General features: G+C 60.0%; 1 protein-coding gene across 1 annotated transcript; it reads left to right on the top strand.

The window, feature by feature from the left end:
• Positions 1–1,890: 1,890 nt before the first annotated feature.
• On the top strand, positions 1,891–18,951 carry ALDH4A1 (aldehyde dehydrogenase 4 family member A1). The gene is made up of 15 exons (XM_044445406.1): positions 1,891–1,959; positions 4,542–4,635; positions 5,038–5,130; positions 5,650–5,697; positions 7,010–7,165; positions 8,295–8,444; positions 9,689–9,763; positions 10,225–10,412; positions 11,714–11,787; positions 12,072–12,268; positions 13,014–13,061; positions 16,411–16,563; positions 16,654–16,775; positions 17,328–17,446; positions 17,995–18,951. Exons 1-15 carry the CDS (start codon positions 1,913–1,915, stop codon positions 18,105–18,107), a joined length of 1,677 nt encoding a protein of 558 aa, XP_044301341.1. The 5' UTR covers positions 1,891–1,912; the 3' UTR covers positions 18,108–18,951.
• The last annotated feature ends 1,055 nt before the right edge of the window (positions 18,952–20,006 follow it).

Raw genomic sequence — 20,006 nt, 5'->3', positions numbered from 1 at the left:
GCTTACAAATAAATCAATTAAAATACTATAAATTAACAACATAAAACAAGCTAACAATGTAAAATAAGTCGCCCTGGCCAACGAATAAAATAAATACCATTAACAAAATGACGTTTGAATAAAAAGGTCTTTGCCTGACGCCGAAAAACAAGTAACAAGGGCGCCAGGCGGACCTCTCCGGGGAGCGCGTATTTCATCCCAAAAGAATTTAAACCTGGAGGCCCCGTGGAGGAAGCCGGGAGAGGTGTCCATGGGGGCAGCAGCTGAATGCAGGGTCCTGCGAGGAGGGCAGGAGAGTCCAAGGCGGGGGCCGCGATAGAGTGCCCTCCAAATGTTCTGGACTACAGCTCCCAGCATCCTGGACCATGGGCTATGCTGGCTGAGGCTGCTTGGATCCGTAGGCCAGAACGCTCGGCGAGCCACATGGTTCTGCGTTTCCGCGCCACAAAACGGGGCGCAGGGTCCCATGCAACTGTCCATGCCGGTTGAACCCCACGCGCCTCGGGCTTCGGCTGCCCCTCGGCGCACCTGACGGAGCGGCTCCCCCCCCCCCCGGGACGGGGCCCCGGGTCTTTGGCCGGCGCCTTCGGCCGCTCGCACCCGCTCCGGATCCACACCAGTTCAAATCCGGATCAGGCGGCGGCTGCCGCGAGGAGCAGGGGGCGCGGGGCCCGGGCGCGTCGGGGCCTGCAGGGGGGCTGCCTCCCTTGCGGCCGCCGCGGCATCGCGCGTCCCGCAGCCGGTCCCAGTGCCGGGGTAGCCGCGCTGCGGGGCCAGCGGGGTCTGCCGCCACCCCCCCCCCGCCACCCAGGGGGTGCGATCGAAGGGGCGCCTTGGCCGCGTCCGCCCTGGGAACACGATGCAGGCGCCTTGCGGGCCGCGGGGGCCGCCCAGGGAAAAGGGGCTTTGCCCCGACCCCGCACCCCAACCTTGGCGCGCGGGCGGGGGCTGCCCGGGGGCTCTCTCACAAAATGGCCGCCCCAGCCCGCCCGGCTGGCGGCGAAGGGGCAAACGGGCGAGACAAAGACACGCCGTATCGAGCCCCAGCGCGGGGAATGAGCGGGACGCGGAGGCGCGTTTGCCCGGGAACCTCGGGATGAGTCGCAGAGCGGCGCGCAGCTGCAAGACGCGCGGGGCCGCTCGGGAGCCCATGAACTGGCAGCCCAGTTAGAGTGTTTGAATTACTTTATTCTTCTGAACGTGGAGATCCGGGGGGATCGGGTGTCCACGGCGTCTGCCCCGGCTCCGAGCCCAGGGCTGCGCAGCAACGGGTCTAAACCGCACCGGTAGGGATGTGGAGTGCTGCACCAGTTGGATTTCCGCCTGGCGTGCAACGCTCAGGGCCTGTGGAGAGGATGCCTCGGAGGGGAATATTCTGGAAGCGTCTCTCCGCGGCGAAGAGCGGATTCTTCGCTCCGGTCTAGTTTGCAGGCTTTTCCCGGCTATTCCCGGCGCCGGGCGCGCCCCTGCCCCTTTAAGGCCCCTGCCTCTCCTTTGCCCCTTTAAGTCCCTTCAACAGGGGTTGTAACCTGAAGCTGGCGCCCGGTTGGTCGGAAAGTTGAAGAGGAGCGTTCCGATTGGCTGCGGCGCTGCCGCCCCTTCCTCGAAGAGCGCGGACTAGTCCACGCGCTGCTCCCCGAGAGGGGAGCCAACTCCGAAAAACATATGTCTGCGTGCGCAAAAGTGGTAATAAGTAAGCGAGCCGCCCCGATGCCGCCTGCGCTGGCCAGCCTGGCTCGCGGCGGGCGGGCCGCTGGAGGAACGCGGCGCTCTGGCAAGGGCGGCGCGGAGAGCTGCCCCCGCGCCCCCCTCGGCGGTGGTCCAGCCCGGGCGGGCCGAGCGGGGGAGTCCTGCGCGTGCCTCGGCCGCGCGCTGCGTGCTGCGCGCTGCCCGGCGGAGGAGGACGCGCAGGATGTCGCTGCTATTGCGCGGGCTGCGCGGGGCGCTGCCCAGGGCGGGGTGAGTCGGGGGGGCTGGGGATGGTGGGTGCTGGAGTCTGCCAGCAGCTGGCCGGCCGGCAGGGAGGGAGGGAGGGAGGGAGGGAGTCGCCTCCCAAGCGTGTCCTTCCATGTCGCGGAGAAAGAGAGTGTGGACTACAAAGCCCACTCTCCCCGCCCTTGGCCTTGCTGGGTGAGGCTGGTGGGCGCTGCAGCCCGGGCGCTCCCCGTGCGGGCCGCCCGCTTTCTGCGTTTTCTCCTTCCCCCAAAAGGTCGAGCCGTTCTTGCCCAGCCCCTGCACCCCCCGCCTTCGGGCCATGCTGCTTGGGGCTGAAGGGTGTTGGAGGCCCGCGGCGCCCTCCCCGGCTTGGAGTGCCCTCTTTCCGCCTTCCCCAAGCCGCGGGAGACGTTCGTGAGTCCAGCCTCCAGCAGCCGCCCCCTCACGGCCGGTGGGCAGAGAGGATGGGAGCTGTAGTCCAGCAGCTCCCCACCTGCCCGCGCTCCAAGCCTTGCTAATCCCAGCCGCGCTGCTCCATTGCTGCAAGAAGCGCAGCTGCAGCCCCTCTCGCTCAAGAGCCGCTGGCGGCCCTCCCTCCTCCTCCTCGTCTCCGTCCTGCCCGCACAACAGCCCCGCGAGGCAGGCCGGCCGGAGCGTCTGCGACCGGCCAGAGCCGCTTCGTGCCCGAGCGGGGGCCGGCGCCCGGGTCCCCCAGCCCAGCCCGGCCCAGCCCGGCCCAGCTCTCCAGCACGGGGCCCGGATAATGGGCTCGGGTCCGCTCTCCCGGCGCGCGCGGGTTGCTAAATAAAGCCGGAGCCGGAGCGCTTTCTAGAAGCCCGTCCATTTCCTGGCGGTTTTGGGGAGGAAAAAACCACTGGCCGCCGCCGCCGCCCGGGCTTTCCGGAAGCGTTGCTGGAGGCGGCCTGTGACCGGGCCAGGTGCCGCCCGTGTCGCAATTCCTTTGGCAGGTGGAAAATTCCCTTCCCGCTGCCGCTCAGCTGCAGGCGGGGCTCCAGCTGGTGCAAGACCCTCGACCCTGTTTGAATGCGTTGCATTCACGGCCCAACGCCGCCCCCCCCCCGCAGCCAGCTTCCCCGGTCATCTTCACAACAGCCCTGGGGGGTAGGCCAGGCCCGAAAAGACACCTTCTGAGCCGCCTGGCTCAGCGGGGACTAGAACCCAGCTCTCCTCCGCCCTGGTCCCGTGCTCTAACTGCTGCACCGCACTGTCGCAGACATTTCTGTGCGTATGTGTATGCGCTCGCCATCTTCCACTGCGACCGGTTGCCGGGAATGCTAGGAGTTGTAGTCCAGGGCCCTGGAGTGTCCCAGGCTGGGGAAAGCTAGCTGGTTTATCCCCCGATTACCTCCTCTTCACACCCGCGTGCCCTTATCAGCACAGCTCCAGATAACGGTGCAGGGAGCAGAGCTGGGCCCCTGGGAAAGCAAACACACAAACTTCCGTGTGCTCTTCTTGACCTCTTGCCCTGCACTTGCTGGAGTCTCCTCGGAAAACGAAGCTGGCGCAGCGTTCCAGACCGGGCGAGCGCCAAACTTTGGCCTGAGGTGCACAGGTCTAGCCACTTGAGCGTGCATTTTGCTGACCAAGTTGAACCTTGGTCTCAACATGCCAGGTGGGCATGGATTCGCAGGGTCGGTTTGGCTCTTCTCCGAAGATTCGGACAGCCGTGTGCCCAGCGACTTGAGGAAATAAATCGTGTCCGGAAAGCAGCTCTTAAAAATAGAAAATGGCAGGGGAGGGTAGATACTGCAGCCCTCGCAGGAATCCCAGTCGGCTGGCTGCAGGCATGTTGATCCAGAAGCAAGGGAGTCCCCACCAGGTGTCCACCCGGTGTTTTGGGTTCCAGGTCCCATCTGCCTGGGGAAGGCAGCTCTCCATGCATCCACGTGACCCCCCCCCCCAAATACCCCACGTGAGAAAGCACCCGCAGGATCGAGGAGGTCCTGGCGGACTCCGTTATACAAGGAAAGGCCTCCAGGCAACACCTGGTTAAATGCTGGAATTCACTTCCACGCCGTGCGGCGCAGCTGCCAACTTGGACAGCCCTGAAAGAGAATTAGACAAATCCTCACTTTCTTCCGGTGTTGGCGTTGTGTCGTGTAATTCTGGCTTTCTGATTTTATGGGTTTTTCTGTGTTGTCCTGTATTATATGGGTTGGGAGCCCCTCCTAGGTTCCTTGTGGGGATTGCCTGGAGATGGTGAGACGTGCTGGGTAAAGGGGGGCTGGCTTAGCCACCACATCAGAGGCAGTATCCTGGGAACACGAACGGGGACGCTGGTCCGCCTGGGCTTCCCAGAGGCCTCCTGGGGGCAACTTGAGGACTCTGGTTTGGTGCGGGTCGGGGACTCAGGCGATCCGGGTTCAAGCCCCCGCTCGGCCGTGGAGCCCACTGGGTGGCTTTGGGCCCGTCGCAGACGCTCAGCGCAGCCTACCTCGCAGGGTGGTTGTTGTGGGGGAAAGACTGCGAGCAGGAGGAAGAGGAGGATGCCGGCCGCTTTGAGTTCTTTAAAAAGAGAAAAAGGCGGGATGTGAATGAATGAATGAATCGGTCCAAGGGTCTCCTGGCTCTTTCCTCTCTTCCAGGCTGCGGTGGCAGCACCGTGTGGCGGTCGAGGTGGCCAATGAGCCGGTTCTGGCATTTCTGCCCGGCAGTCCTGAACGAGCGGCCCTCCAGAAGGTAGTGGGCTCGGACTTTGCTGCACTGGAGGGAGAAAGGGCCTGGCCGCTTTTGGAGCTTTGCGGGGCAGCCCGGGCCTAAGGGGTGGCGGGAAAGAGCGGAATATGGGCCACATGAATGAGTTTTTAATGCTCCAAATACTATAATTTTAAGGGAATTTTCTTCCCACGCCTCAGCCAGAAGCCTCCCAGAGCAGTCAGTGAAATGAGAGGGCCTCTGGCCTACGTGTTTATACTCTGAAAGAACATGGCATAAGAGGAAAGAGGGATGCGGAGGGGAAAGGAAAAATGAAGCAGTCATTTGGCAGGGGCCGGCAGAATGGCTCGCTTCCTGTGGCCCCACAGCCTTCTGCGATGGGCAAATAATGGAAGTGATCTCTCTCTTTAAATGTTGCTCCTGTAGGCTTTAGGTGACCTGAAGGGCAAGACAGAATCCATCCCATGCGTCGTGGGGGGAGAGGAAGTGTGGACGGCTGATGTGAGGTACCAGGTGTCGGTGAGTTATTTGGGGAGATCGTGACATTGAACTGCCCTGACATCTTCCCAGCTTTCCAAAATTCTGCAATATGCAGCTTTCCAGTTGCATTTGCAAAGCAGGCCCTGTGGGGACGGAAACAAGAAAGAGCCTAAGGACACAATCCTGTACCCATGTACACAGAAAATTCCCGAAGTGCCCAGCTTTCTCTGGGCCTGGAAATTTGTCCTGAAATTCCCAGTATCCCCAGTCAGCATCGTGCAGCCCAGAGGCTAACCACGGCATCCTCTTCGTTTGCAAAAGCCATCGCCGCCACTTTACATATTAACAATATTTATACCCCGTCCTTAACGAGACGTCCCAGGAAATATGGAATAAAGCCCATTCAGTTCATCCAGACTTTCCCCGGTTTGCAGCCCCGTTCCTGCATCCCTGGCCATAAACCCAGCGGGACTTAATTCCGAGCGGACAGGTGTGGCAGGGCAGAGAAATGCAGCTTGCAATCTTAAACACTTCCTTCCTTGCCTTCTGTTTTCCCAGCCTTTCAACCATTCGCACAAGGTGGCCAAATACTGCTACGCCGATAAGGTAATTAGCAACCGCTTTGGAAACACCGATCGTGACTGTCCCAGCTGCCACGATTGGATTTATTCTGGTGCTCATTGCAGGGTTGTTATTGGGGTGCCATGGACAAGGCGTATTTAAATCCTTAGTAACTTTATTCATTTGTTTACATATATGCAGTGCTTTTTTTGCAAAAAAAAAAAAAAAAGAATGGTGCCGGAACCCACGTCTTGGGGTCACACTTTTACACTAAAAAAGATTTTCAATTCAACTTTTTTTGAAATAAAGAACTTACTTACCTTTTGCACGTAGCCAGTCACTCTACACACACACAAACATAATCGTCGCTGCTGGCAGTAAGCACTCAGCGCGCGACCACACAACTGGTCCCAAGCCGAGCAGCGCCCCAAGCCCGGCAGCGCCCTCACAATCAGCACCGACACACAAGCAGCCCACGGGCACTGTGTTAATGATTTTTGCCGCCGACCTGCTACGCCCAACAGGGCGATTCACAATCACTTGGAAAAATCCACCAAAAAAAGGTGCCGGAACACCGTACGACTGCCTGGCGACAGTGACACACGCGCTGGTGACTTCCCGCCTTGACTTCTGTAACGCGCTTTACGTGGGGCTTCCCTTGAAGATGGTCCGGATACTTCAAATTGGTTCAAAATAGAGCTGCCGGGCTGCTGACAGGGCCTGGCCGTTATGTTCACATGACTCCAGTTCTCCGTCAGCTTCACTGGCTCCCCATTGAAGTCCGGGCCCAATTCAAGGTGTTGGTGATGACCTATAAAGCGCTAAACGGCTTGGGTCCTGGCTACCTGAAGGAGCGCTTACGTCCATATACGCCCGCCTGCCCCCTGAGATCTGCGGGAGAGGCCCTTCTCTGGGAACCCTCCGTGAAGGAAATTAGGAGGGTGGGTACTCGGAGGAGGGCCTTCTCTGCGGTGGCGCCTAAGTTATGGAATGCGCTCCCCAGAGAGGTCCGCCTGGCGCTGCTGTCATTTGTTTTTCGGCGCCAGGCAAAGGCCTTTTTATTCAAATGTCATTTTAATTGTTAAGAGTATTTATTCATTTTATTCTTTGGCCAGGGCGACTTAATTTATATTGTTAATTTGTATTATTCTATTTTGAAGTTTGTTTATGGTTGTGAGCCGCCCCGAGGCTTCGGCGAATGGGGTGGCATAGAAGTCTCCTAAATAGATAGATAGATAGATAGATAGATAGATAGATAGATAGATAGATAGAAGCGTAATGAGTTACACACCTGTGCAAGCCATCTGGCAGCAGGGACCCCTGGGCATGACCGCCTGTGGTCTTTCCATGCCTCTAGGAGCTGCTGAACCGGGCCGTCAACGCCGCTGTGGCCGCCCGCAGGGAATGGGACCTTCGGCCCGTCCAGGAGCGGGCCGCCATCTTCTTCAAAGCTGCCGACTTGCTGAGCGGCCCCCGGCGAGCGGAGGTCCTGGCCAAGACCATGATCGGGCAGGTGAGCGTGCGAGCAGATGCGCTTGCCCCCTGGCGGGCCTGCGGGGAGCTTCGTATTCCCGGGAGGGGACCAGACGGCAGCTCTCCCTGTCTGCCTGGCGTGGTTCAGCTGTCGGGGGGGGGGGGATTTTCAGGGGCGGCCCCTCCAGTGGCGTCCGGAGACAGAGCAAATCCCCAGGTGGCCGGTGACTTTCTGCCTTGCATAGCACTTGCTCTTCATTCAAGGAAGCCCACTGTTATTTATTTACTTACTTAGGGCCAAATTTCTAACCTGCCCCATTAGCTGTTTGGCTCGCTGGGCGGGTCACAGCAATAAAATACAGAATAAAATGCAAAATGCAAAATAGAGGCAGTGTGGCGTAGTGGCGAAGAGCGTGGGACTGGGACTCAGGCGATCCGGGTTCGAGTCCCCGCTCAGCCATGGAGCCCACTGGGGGACTTTGGGCCAGGCACAGGCTCTCAGCCCAGCCTACCTCGCAGGGTTGTTGTTGTGGGGAGAAGATGGAGGAGGAGGAGGATGTCAGCTGCCTTGAGCCCTTCGTAGGAAGAAGGCAGGCTAGAAATTGCAATATAAATAAAATGCAGAAGTAGAATGAAACAGAGGTTAAAGTACCTTTTAAGACGACAATTGCAAATAAAAGACATGAAAGCCAATATAAATGTGCCCCAATACTGACATACACACAGTTAAAATAGTGTTGATATAGAAAGACGGTAAGGAAGGCGCCAGGTGGGCATCTTTGGGGGGTTTGTTCCAGAGTTGAGGTGCCATCACGGAAAAGGCCCTTCGTGCCGCTGTCCTCCGTGTTTCCTGAGGAGGGGCTCCTTCGGCAGGGCCTCGGGGGCAGATCTCCGGGGCTGCGTGGGTTCCTACGGGGAGCGCCCCTGAGGCTTGCTGATGGCAGAAATACGGCCCCTTGGTGGGCTTGGCCCTCCCCCCGGCCCCACAAGCTGCTGGAGCGCGGCCCCCCAAGAGCCTTTGAACTGGAATTTGGCCCCTGGGTGGGAAGGGCTCCTGCACCCTGATATCCTTGGAGCGGAGGCCTCCCAGCCGCCTCCCTTGGGGGAAGATTCTGCTGCCGGTTGCTCTTTGCTGACCCTCCCCATGGTTCCCCCCCCCACATTTCCAGGCCAAAACGGTCATCCAGGCAGAGATAGACGCGGCCGCGGAGCTGATCGACTTCTTCCGTTTCAACGCCAAGTACGCCGTGGAGCTGGAGGCACAGCAGCCGATCAGTGTCCCCCCCAGCACCAACAGCCTGGTCTATCGGGGCCTTGAGGTACGGAGGCAGGGCCCGGGGGGGCGGCACCCGCCATGTGGGGCTCGGCAGGAACCCCCATCTTGGTTCTGCTGCACCGAACGCCCAACTCGATCAATGCAGCCTGGGTTCAGAGGATCCCCCAACATCGACTTTCTATTTTTTGGGGGTTGGGGGAGATTGTTCCGAAATTCTGGGTGGTGTTTCTGAAGCTTCGAACAAACCATTTGCATGTGGACTAGAGACTTGATTCTCTTTGGAATGGGGCGTTTTTGGGGAGGGTGGTGGTAGAGGTGATGGTCATGGCTCAGCTGAGCTGTCTAGCAGATTGGTTGAGCCCCCCCCTCCATGCATTCACGCTGAAAATAGCCAGAATGGTTTCACCCTCCCCCCTCAAATAGCCAAAATGCACCCTCTTACCCTCCCTTCTAAAGCAGTCTGTATGCCTGTCACACATGCATGCCTGTTTTTAAAGTCCCACGAGCTAACCTCTGGAAATCTTCGTGCCTCCCTCCCTCTCTGCCTCTCCTCTCAAAATATATATCCACAGCAATCACTTGTCTTCATTTCGAGCACAGCTTCCCACCATGAGGGCTAGAAACTTGGCTGTTTTGTATCATCATCGTTTTTCAGAACAGCCAAGGAAATCTTATTCGTGCATCTTTTAAAACTTCTGCTCCTCTTACTGGGTTTTAATCAACTTGGCTGCTTCAGTGTTTCGATGCAAGTTTTGTTTTTAATGGCTTCCAGAGGTCGCTTGTGTTCGACACGCCAGCGGCTCGGCGATGCGTGTGTTTCTCCTGAAAGTGGCACGCGAAAAGGGTTCTGGTTTCACTCTGCTTCTTTCTGCCTCTTTGGAAGGAGGACGCCGAGCTTTAAGAAGGCTTTTATTGATTGATTTGGAGTTTTTATCTGCTGTAGTTTTTAGATGGAATACTAAAGTCTCTGGACGGCTTTCAAAACTCATGCAATGAACATGCTGCATCTGGCCATTAATGGTCCCATCAAAGATAAAACCAATTCCCTGTTAAAATATTGGGAAGATGGGTTTTCCCTGAGTGATCTTCCACAGCCCTTTGGTCTCGCGGTCGGTGGGGTTTGTTCTGCTGCCGAACCACGCCGTCCGTGCCCACCAGATCACGGGCCGGAGCCCCGGAGCCAAGTGGCGCTTGCCCAGTGGCGCCTGGGCTAGTGGCTCGTGGCTGCCTCCGTCCCGCGTTGCCCCGGTGCCCCGTGCCGCTCACCCGCTCTTCCCCACCCCACAGGGCTTTGTGGCTGCGGTCTCCCCCTTCAACTTCACCGCCATCGGAGGGAACCTGGCGGGGACTCCGGCGCTGATGGTGAGCATCTGTGCGGGGAGGCTGGGCCGGCAGCCGGGCGCTTCTCGGTGGTGGCCCCACGGAGCACGGGACCGGCTCCCCCAAGGCCTGGCTGGCGCTGACGCTGCCGTCTTTGCGGTGCCGCGCTGACTGGCCTTTTCGGACAGGTTTAGTACTGGGCTAATGGACTTTAGCTGCTTGCATTGTTTGGACACGTAGAGGGAAAGTTTATGTTGCGTTTTATGATTTGTGTGTTTGCTTTTTGATCTGATGAACTGTAGTGAGCACCCAGAGAGCCCTAGTTTCTGTTCTTGGCAGTCCTCTGCAAGCCCCATTAACAGAGCCATGTTTCTCTTTAAAAATTCCTCTCCCATCATGAGGACTAGCGCCTTCTTGGGGCTGTAATAAGAGGCCTGCCAAAGAAGGGGATGGTTTCTGACCTCCCCGCTTCTTAAACTGTCTTGCTCTGGCCGCCTTCGCAGGGGAATGTGGTCCTTTGGAAGCCCAGCGACACGGCCGTGCTCTCCAGTTACGCCGTCTACAAGATCCTCCTGGAAGCCGGGCTGCCTCCCAACATCATCCAGTTCGTCCCGGCTGACGGCCCCGTCTTTGGGGACACGGTGACCAGCTCGGAGCACCTCTGCGGAGTCAACTTCACCGGCAGCGTGCCGTAAGTGCCAAGGGCTGGGAGCCGCTAGCCGCTCATGGTGGAGGTGGAGTCCCGCCAGTGGAAGGGCCGCCTGGAAATGAGCATGTCACGAGTGGAGCCGGGGGTCAGACTGGATGACCCGGGAGGCCCCATTTGGCCCGCTCAGTTTCTCTGTTTCCGTGAAATGTGCAGGAGGCCACTGAAAGGTTGCCCAGATGGGCTTTTGATTCCCTGTCCATGCATTCGAGGGCCTTTGCATTCTCCCCTCGGCTCCCCCTTAGGATGTTAATTCATATCTTGTTTATTTACTGCAATTTGCAGCCAAAGGCGGGGGGGGCCCTCGAAAGCCCCTCCCTTGCAACCCCAAGTCATGACACAAGAGGAAAACGGGCGGGGAGGGAGGAGGGGGCGCCAGATGCGAGTGCGCTCGCTCGCTGTTCTTGCAGGAATTTTTTCTGCGGGGAAAGGATGAGAGGAGCTGCTCCTGGAAGTCTCATTTATGGTTTGCCGCTTCCCGAGAACAGCCCAGGAGAGGCAGGGGGCAAGCGAGCGAGCGGGAGAGCAATGCTGCAGCCTGTTTCTTCCTCCCTCCCTCACGCTCCCTGCCTCTCGGTCGCTGCTCTCCTCCTTGATTTCTCTCCGTCCTGATTTCAAGTGTGACCGAGCGCTTGCTCTTCAAAACAATAAAAATGCTAATGGCCTCGCGCCAGGGGTCCCACGCGCTGGGGCTAATTTATGAGCGCCCCCATCTTTAAGGAGCAGGGCGCGCTGGAGCGTGGCATCGCTGGCCCCGCGGCTTTTTAATAGCCTGGCGGCCCGTTTGCCAGCCGGAGATTGCAGGCGAGGGGCCGAGGCGGGGCGGTGGGGGGCGAGGACGCCAGTGCCCCCCGGAGGAGAGGGAGTTGGGGGAAGGTTAGCTTCCTGGCGTGGCTCCCAGGGGACCTCGAGCGGCTGGGAGGGGGTCCCGCCCCGTGGAAGCCCCGGGATGCTGCCTCCCTAAGTTTCTCGCCCTCATGGAGGCCGGATGTGGGAGTGGGAGAGGGTTCCAGTGAGGGAGCATTTCCTCTGCGTGGCAGGCAGGCCGGGAGGGGGTTAGAGGAGGAGGAAAGGCTCTCTGCCCTGAGGTGCTTGCAGTCACCGCAGAGAATGGGGGGCAGGTGGAGCAAGGACTTTTGGGGGGCAAACCTGGGAAACACCTGTCGGGTTTTGAGGGCTCTGGGGAAGTTGCAGGCCTGGCAGGTAAAGGGGTGCTTTTTGGAGGGCCCCAAAGCCAGGGGATGCCCCCCCCCCGAGTGGCTCTGCCCCTTTGCCCTCCTCTGTAGGACCTTCAAGCGCCTGTGGAAACAGGTCTCCTCCAACCTGGACCGGTACCGCAACTTCCCACGGCTCGCGGGGGGTAAGAGCCTGGCGCCATCCCCCCGTTCTCGCCCAGCATCCTCGGGGGGACGGGAGGGGAGGGGAGGGGAGGGGGCCCTGCAGCCTGTCTGCGCGGGCTCGGTGCAGCAGCGGCCGTGCCCCTCGGAGGCGAGAGAGAGACCCCCGGCCGGTTTTCGCCCCCACAGCCGGTGGCCGGAGGGGGCTGCAGGCCGGCTTGGCCAGGGCAAGAGCGCGAGGGGCGGGGGGCATTGAGGGCGCTCCAGGCGCTGGGGAGAAGGGTCTGACCGCGTCCCGTCCCCCCAGAGTGCGGCGGCAAGAACTTCCACTTCGTGCACGCCTCGGCTGACGTGCCCAGCGTGGTGAGCGGGACGCTGCGCTCGGCCTTCGAGTACGGCGGCCAGAAGTGCTCGGCCTGCTCCCGCCTCTACGCCCCCGACTCGCTCTGGCCCCACATCAAAGCCGAGCTGCTGCAGGAGCACCGCAAGATCAAAGTGGGCGACGTGAGTTGGGGGGGGCCGCGCGGCGCTGGAGGGGCTCTGCGGCTCGGCGGGGCGCCGATGGGATTAGCCGGCCGGCCGGCTGCTGACGCGCACCCGGGACCCCCCCCGCTTTGCGGCCCTTCCCCCCCACGCCTCCAAGTGCCCCGCGTGGTCTTCCTTGCCCTCCGATCTCGCTTTGGGGGGGTGGGGGTGGGAATGAACGTGCTAGACAGGCGCTTCTCCCGAGGACGGGTTCGGAAGACCCGGGGAGGAGGCCTGGTCCCGCTGCTGCCTCCCCTCCAGATGTTTTGTGCCCTCCAGATGTTCCTGGACTACTGCTCCCATCAGCCCTGCGCTGAGTGAGGCATCATGGAATGCTGGCCAGATCATTTGGGGTGGAAGCAGCCCCCCGGGCTTAAATCTCACTAGCACCTGCTCCCTCCCTGGCTGCTTCACCCACTCCTGCGGTTTGGGACTACAAAGCTCAGCAGTCCCGGCCACTGGGGATGTTGGGAGCAGTAGTCCAGCAGCCTGGAGGGTTTCAGGGCTGGGGAAGGCCGCTCGGCAGGGAGAAAAGGAACCGGCCCGGTGGAGCTTCGATGCCGCCTTCCACGAGGCGGGGGCTGCTCCTGGCCGCGCTCCGGTTTGGGCAGAGACGGGCGTCCTCCTGACCTGCGAGCTGGGAAAAGTCCTGGCCCAGAGTGACCCACGGTGCTGGTCTGCCCCTGCCGCCCCTCACGGATTCCCCGCTTGGTTTCCTCTGCAGCCGACGGAGGATTTCGGAATCTTCTTCTCCGCTGTGATCGACAACAAGGTAACGGACCCACATCCGCCGTCGTGAGGACACCGTTGTCCGTTTCATCTCTCTTCCTCCGCGTTCATTTCTTCATATATTTATCTCCTGCCATTTTAGCGGCAAGGGAGGGTCACGCAAACCTTTCCCTCCTCCTCCATCTCGTTCTCACAACAGCCCTTTGAGGTGGGCCGGGCTGGGCCGAGAGGCAGGGACCCAGCCAGTTTAACGGATCCTCCAACCCCATCTTCCAAGTCCCAGCCTGACGTGCTAGCCTCTACGCCACACTGGCTCCCACAACACCCCTGCGAGGTGGTCTAGGCCGAGGCTGACCCCAAGGCCCCCAGAGAACTTCACAACAGTGGGGGCCAGAACCAGATCCCTCCGGTCCTGGTCTGGCGTTCAGTTCCCAGGCCACACTGCTGTCAGCAGGAGGACAACAAGCATCTCTCGGGTTGGCTCCAGCTGGGGCTACGCATCTCCCCGGCCAAAAGCATCCAGGTCAGGGTAAGACCAGAGCGCGTTCCCACAATATTTTCCTTTGCCGCTCGGTCCTGGGAAACGGGGCAGGCGGCAGACTTGGCTAGCAGCTGCCTCGTGTCACGGCTTGTGAATTAACCGCGGGCTTCCAGGAGCAGGACTGGGATTTTGACAGCTAAGGATTGCAGGCGCCCAGTGGGCGAAGCAACTGTGTGTCCCTGTGTGTGCGCGCTTCCCCACAACCATTTATTCTTCATGGCTTTGTTATGTTTTTAATCTGCCCTCAGCAAAGGGTTTCAGGCCGGCCTGCCTCTTGGCTTGCGCCTGACTCTTGGCAAAAATATATAACTTTCCACCAGAAGGAAAGGGAAATTTCCCCCCAGCCGAGGCTTGAGACGTCTGTTTCAAATTGCGTTGGGGCGAAATTGATCCGTTTTGTACCTCTCGGCACCAAGAGCAGCTGCCACCTGTGGTCACAGGTCCATATACCTCTCAGCTCTGGGAGGGGCTACATGGAACCGCAACCAGAAGCATGTACTTGAAAAAAGGCCTTGCTTGGAAAGGGGCACACAGAGCGTGCTTGGCGCCGTGTGGGAAAAAGGCACTTTTCCAAAGGATTTACAGTCGCGGCGTGCCTGTGGGAACGCGCGCGTATCGATGCTGTGCAAAGCAAAGAGTGCGGAAGGGAAACGAGGCTTGTGCGTTCAGGCGGGCATGGATCACGATGTGCCTCAGGCTGGAATTGGATCGCGTTTTGGGTCCCCCCAGCCGTTACCAAACCCTGACCTGTTCACCAGTGCCTTCAGACAGCCTCCTTGAGGGATGTCGTCCACAGGTGTGAACGGTTCTTAATAAAACCTGTAACTTCAGAAAGTCCAGGGTGGGGCGAAAAGACTTGGCCTAGTGCTGAAAGGGCAGAGGGGAGCCTCCCGGGCTTTCTGTGTTCAGAAGTGGGGCGCCGTCACCAAACAGGCCCCCTCTCTAGTCCCGTACTCTTCCCCTAGGGTGGTGGATGTGCTGGGAGAAAGGGCTGATGGCTTAGGGCCCAGAGAACAGGATCCTTCAGGGGTCCAGGAAGTCCCAAGTGCCCGGGAAAACCTCGGCACACCGTGCCTCTGGACTCCCCAGGACTGGTTTTGTTCCGCACTGGCTTTTCGGAGCCCGAAGGCAGGGCCGTTGTGGGTTGTGGCTGGCTGGCTCTGCTGGTGCGTTACTGATTGTGCTCGGCAGACGCCAAGGCGGGTTTTGGGAGAGGGGCTTGAGGTGGCCGAGAGGAGTTTTGCTGGCTGGTGGGAGGTCCAGGTCTGGAAAGCAAGGTCGTGCGTGGTGCTGGAAGCCAGCTTGGTGTTCAGAGCAAACCAGGAAAGGCACTGAAGAAGTTCGGGGTTCGGACCAGCCGAGTTGATACGCTCCCCGTTGTTGTGGGGCTGGGGACAGCTCGGCCCGGCCCCTTCGAGCACGAGCAGGGGCCCCTGACCGGAGTGCTGTGGCCTGTCCCAAGGCCGCCCTCCCTCCTCCGCCCTGCCTTCCAGGCCGCGCGTCTCGGGGGTCCCGGCTCCGCCGCTCGCTATCGCTGCCTGCAGAAGCCGGAGCCCCTCCAAAGGAAGCCCCGCTGAGTCGGGGCTGCTCGGCTGGCAGGCGCTTTCTTTCTCTAAAAGCGTATTTTCACAGCTTAAGAGCAGGCATCTGTCAATAACGATAACCCCGCTCCCCCGCCTCCGCCCGCACGCCTCCCCTTCCGCACGGGGGACTCCTTTGAAGTCTGGCGCTTCCCGGTCGGGTCGCGCTAATCTCCTGTCACGCCCACGGGGATCGGGCTGCGCGCACTGGCCGTCCGGGAAGCTTTCTCTGGGCCGGCGCGGCAAGTTTGGTCTCCCAGAAGCCACCGCTGCTGCTGCTGTGCCCAGTAGACCTCCTGGCCCAGCGGTCTCCCTCGCGGTTTCACGTCTCCGTGGTTTTATTTCCTCCCAGCCGCTCGGCCATCCCGGAAGGCGAGTCAGGGAGCCCGGGGGTGGGCTTGGCTCCCGGGGCTATTCCTTTGGAGCCTGTGCGGTGTCCTCGGACAGGCTCCCTTGCCTCGGCGTCCCTCCGGGGGCCACGGTGGGGTTGGTCGCCCTGCGGGCCTGCCCCACCGCTGCAGCCGCCCCGGGGAGAGTCCCCGCAGTTCCCCATGGACCCAGGTCCCCATAGGGCAGGGCCCTCGGTGCGTCGGCCCCTCTCCATGGAACGCCCTCCCTGCCGACGTCGGGCTGCCCCAGACATCTTCCCGTTGCCCGCAGGAGATATTTCCAGTGGCAAACCCGTTGGTGGCACGAGCTGGTTGTTAGAGGGTGCGGTTCTGTGCCTCCGCGTGTCTGAGCTGGTGCTTTGGGGAAGTGGGTGTTCGGGGGACGGCCCGCCTCGTCCTTCTTCCCGGGGGCTGGTCTCCTTCACCTCCAACCTGGGTGGCCTCCGAAGGGGGTGAGGTCCCATGGAGGTGGGGAGAGACCTGTCCTCCCCTGCAGAGGAAGGCAGGACGCACTCCAGAAGAGGCAAGCTTAAGGAACCCAGGTTCCATTTGGATGCCAGGAAGCACTTCCTAATGGTTAGGACCCCGAGGGTGTGGGACGGGCTTCCACGGGAGGAGGTTGAGGCCCCCTCGGTGCGGGTGTTCAAGGACAGGCTGGACGTGCACATGGCGGGCATGTCGTGAGCAGAGCCGGCTGGAGCCGGGGGTCAGACTAGATGGCCCGGGAGGCCCCTTCTGACTCGCTCTGTTTCTGTGGTTCTGTGTTTCTAAGTCGATGCGCTTGGGCCAAGCGTGTTCTTCGGGGCGCTTCACTTAGAGCGACCTCGTGAGGGCCGGGCCCGCGTGGACCTGGCTCTCAGCCGCCCCTCTGGCCTCCCGCAGTCTTTCGAGCGCATCCGGAAGTGGATCAGACACGCCGAGACGTCGCCCAGCCTGAGCATCCTCGCCGGGGGCGGGTGTGAGGACCAGGTGGGATATTTCGTCCAGCCGTGCATCATCGAGACGACTGACCCCAAGGACCCCATCATGGAGGAGGTGAGCCCCCCCCCCCCACCGGCTGCTCCTCTTCCTGGAGGCCTTTGCATCGCTCCCCCCGTTCAAACGCCTCTCCTTCTCCCGGAGCAGGAGATCTTTGGGCCGGTCCTGACCGTGTTCGTCTACCCGGAGAAGCAGTACAAGGACATCCTCCGGCTCATTGACGGCACTTCCCCGTACGGCCTCACGGGGGCGGTGTTTGCCCAGGATAGGTAAGCCCAGATGGCAGGCTCCCCCCCCCCGCCCCCCGGCCTGGCAGGGTGCAAGTATTTGGGGTAAAACAAGCAATTTGGGGCACGTGCACAAGGCAAGAGGCTCTTTCCAGCCCCTCGATCCACGCCTCGCCGCACCCGTGAGCTTTGACGGAATCGTTTTACCGCCAGCGTAGCGTCATTCTTTCGTTCACGTCTTGCCTTTCCTTCCTGCGAGGACCAAGCGGCTTAGCGGCCCCCATCCTCTCTATTTTATCCTCACAACGACCCTGTGAGGCGGGTTGGGCTGAGGGCCCATGGCGAGATCCATGCCCAGGCAGGGATTAGAGCCTGGATCTCCCAAGTCGAATATTCTAGCCACTAGGCTGCACTGCCCCCCCCTTCTCTGCTGCAATGGGCCAGAGGTGGAAAACATGATAGGTTCTCGGCCCGTCTTTGCACAAAGCGTAAAGTGCGCCGGGCGGCACGCATGTTCCCCTGGGGGGGGGGGCTGCGTCCGCCCACGCCAGGCCTCTGAGCTCGTCTTCCCCTGCCCCCCCGCCTTTCCCGCAGGGCCGTCCTGGCCGAGGCGAGGGAGCTGCTGAGGAACGCCACGGGCAACTTCTACGTCAACGACAAGTCCACCGGCTCCGTGGTGGCCCAGCAGCCCTTTGGCGGCTCCCGCATGTCAGGTGAGCTGGGTGGGACCCACGGGGGGGGGGCAGCGTTTCCGGTCCCCTCCGGAGTGGCGGAGGGGCCAGTTTGCAGGGCAGGTCCGCAGCCGGGCCTCCAGCGAGCGTCCTGGACATAGCTGCCCATGCTGACTTGGGTCCACGCACCAGCTCCAGCTGCCTGCATCTGCCGAGAGCAGCCGGGTGGGTTTGAACTGCCCCCCGGAGACCCCAGACTCACTGCGTTTCAAGCACTAGACAGCTGGCTGGGAAGACCCCTGGCTCTCCTGCTCACGTGGGGGTTGCAGGTGAACACAGAGCGCAGGGGCATCCGATGCAGGAGGCGTCAGCGTCCCACGAACGAAAGCGTGTTGTGGTCGCATCCCTCCGAGTCCCGGTCCTGCCATCCCTCAGGGCCACCCTGCGGGTTCCACACCGACCGGGCGGACTGTGCAAAGCCGGCTTTCCAAACTCTCCCTTGTGACCATGAGGTCTAGCGACTTGGATTTGTTCGTTTCAAGAAAACGTTTGCCCTTCTCTGAACCCCGCCTGCCTCCCTTTCGAAACAGGAACGAACGATAAGCCGGGGAGCCCCCACTATGTCCTGCGATGGACGTCTCCTCAGGCCATCAAAGAAACCCACGCTCCCCTGGGGGACTGGAGGTATCCCTACATGCAGTGACGAGCCTCCAGCAGCGCCTTCCACCGCAGTCGGATTACTGACGCACGGAGTTGCAGATCTGCTGCGGAAATCTCTCGCGATGCACTTCCCGGTACCCCTTCCTGCCGCGTTGCTTGTTGGAGGCCGTCGGTCGGTCAAATCTCACCTTGTGCCTTTGGAAATGAAGCTCTCGGAGTGAAACGGAGCCTGAGAAGGACCCCCAAATTTGAATATTATCTTCTGCCGTCCAAGAAGAGTGTGTGAACGTCCAACGATGTGACCCCAAGTTCCTAAAATTCTATTGCATTCTCTCTTTTCCATCCTAAATGTTGCCGCCCCTGCATGTAAACGCACATACGCACACAGCCAGACGTCGGCGGAACATTTTCCCAGCCGGGGCGGCTGAGCAAAGTTTGGTTCGCGGAGGATTGGAAGAAGCAATTTGAAATAATAATATATGGTCTAGGGTTCCTCTCTCGGTCCGAATGCTGCTATGCCCGTGTTTTATGTGAAAGATCTCTGTACATATTTTTATAACAGAATTATATGCTTCTGAATTCTCAACACTGGATATGCTCCGAAAAACAAGGCCTGCACAGAGCAGCGACACTGGCTCAGTAATTCGCTCCTGGAGCTTTTGGGCTCCTGAACTGGCAGTGGCTGCATCAGAGATGGGATGGATTGAATTCTGGACGATGAACTCGAAAGTCTTGCTTGCATGTGGAACGGAGACGTGTGAGTTATCTGGGTTTGCAGCCCAGCCCGAGTTGGATGGGTGGTGACGATTTTGTGCCCCGCCGGACGAGTTGCTCCTTGCGCTTGATCGTTAATTTCCGCAATTAAAGGCTTCTGGGAAGGAAAGAAAGGATGGCCTGCCGTGTGCGTTTCCCTCGGAGAGTTTGCAGCTTCGTGGGACAGGCTGGGGGGTGGCGTGTGGGACAGGATGGGGGGACCCGCCATTCCTGAGCACTGAGTTGCGTTGAGGCAAATCTAGAGGAAAATTAGGAGCATGCTTCTGAAGTCTCTGGGGCTTTGATGGAAATGGGCTGCAGGCCATCCCGAACTTTGCCCAGCTCTCCAGATGCTTGCTTTCCACAGGGAAGTAGATCCGTGATTGATCCGATGGAAGGCAAACGGTTCCATGCAAACCCGGTCCGTTTGCTGTGAGGATTGAACTTTTATCCATCTGGCCCGGAAGATTCTGCCTGTTTCACCACACAAGTTTAAGAACCGGAGGGCCAGAGGAGTTCCTGGCTCCCAGCAGCCTGTTTCCGAGAGTGGACAGCCCGTGGAAAGCCCGCAATCGGGGCACGGGGGTCGCAGTGTTTATTGACTCTTTGCTCCCCCCTGAGCACCAGGGAAGTGTAAAAACCAGCGTAGAAATCGTGAGGGAAGGCTGAGCTTGCCCCTTGCAAAACCCACCGGGCCTCATTCAGCAGCGGTGCAGGGCGCGAAGGAGCCCGGGGCCCCGTGTGCGGCCCGCGAGTTGGGCACCCCTAGTGGAGACGGGCACTACCGAACTGCGGTGGTTGGACTTGCTCCCAGGGATCCTTCTATGTCCCTGCTGAGACAGCCCTTCCTTCAGGACCATGAGGACTGGAGCCTTGCATCTTTTCAGAGGAAGGCCGCTGCTCAGGAGGGGCCAGCAGCTTGGTCCCAGTCGAGGCTCCAGGATGGCTGGGAAGAGCTCTGAAGCCCTGGAAAATAGTCTGGGGACTTGGCCATCCTGGCTGGAGCCCTTTCCAGGGAGGCCCCTAACATGTCCCAAACTGGGGGACGTCTCGGGAGGAAATAGATCTTATACACATAGGGGATGTCGAGAGAGAGAATGCAACACAGGAAGGTACGTATTTATGAAAAATGTGCAAATCCTGCTGAAATACGCGTTTTCAAACTTTAGCTTGTGGCAGGGTGGGACGT

Source organism: Varanus komodoensis, unplaced genomic scaffold, assembly GCF_004798865.1.
Source record: "Varanus komodoensis strain SLA01 unplaced genomic scaffold, ASM479886v1 scaffold48, whole genome shotgun sequence".
In the NCBI taxonomy this organism is placed as follows: Eukaryota; Metazoa; Chordata; class Lepidosauria; order Squamata; family Varanidae; genus Varanus; species Varanus komodoensis.
The sequence above is the reverse complement of the archived record's forward strand: the minus strand, read 5'-3'. Positions and strand labels throughout refer to the sequence as shown.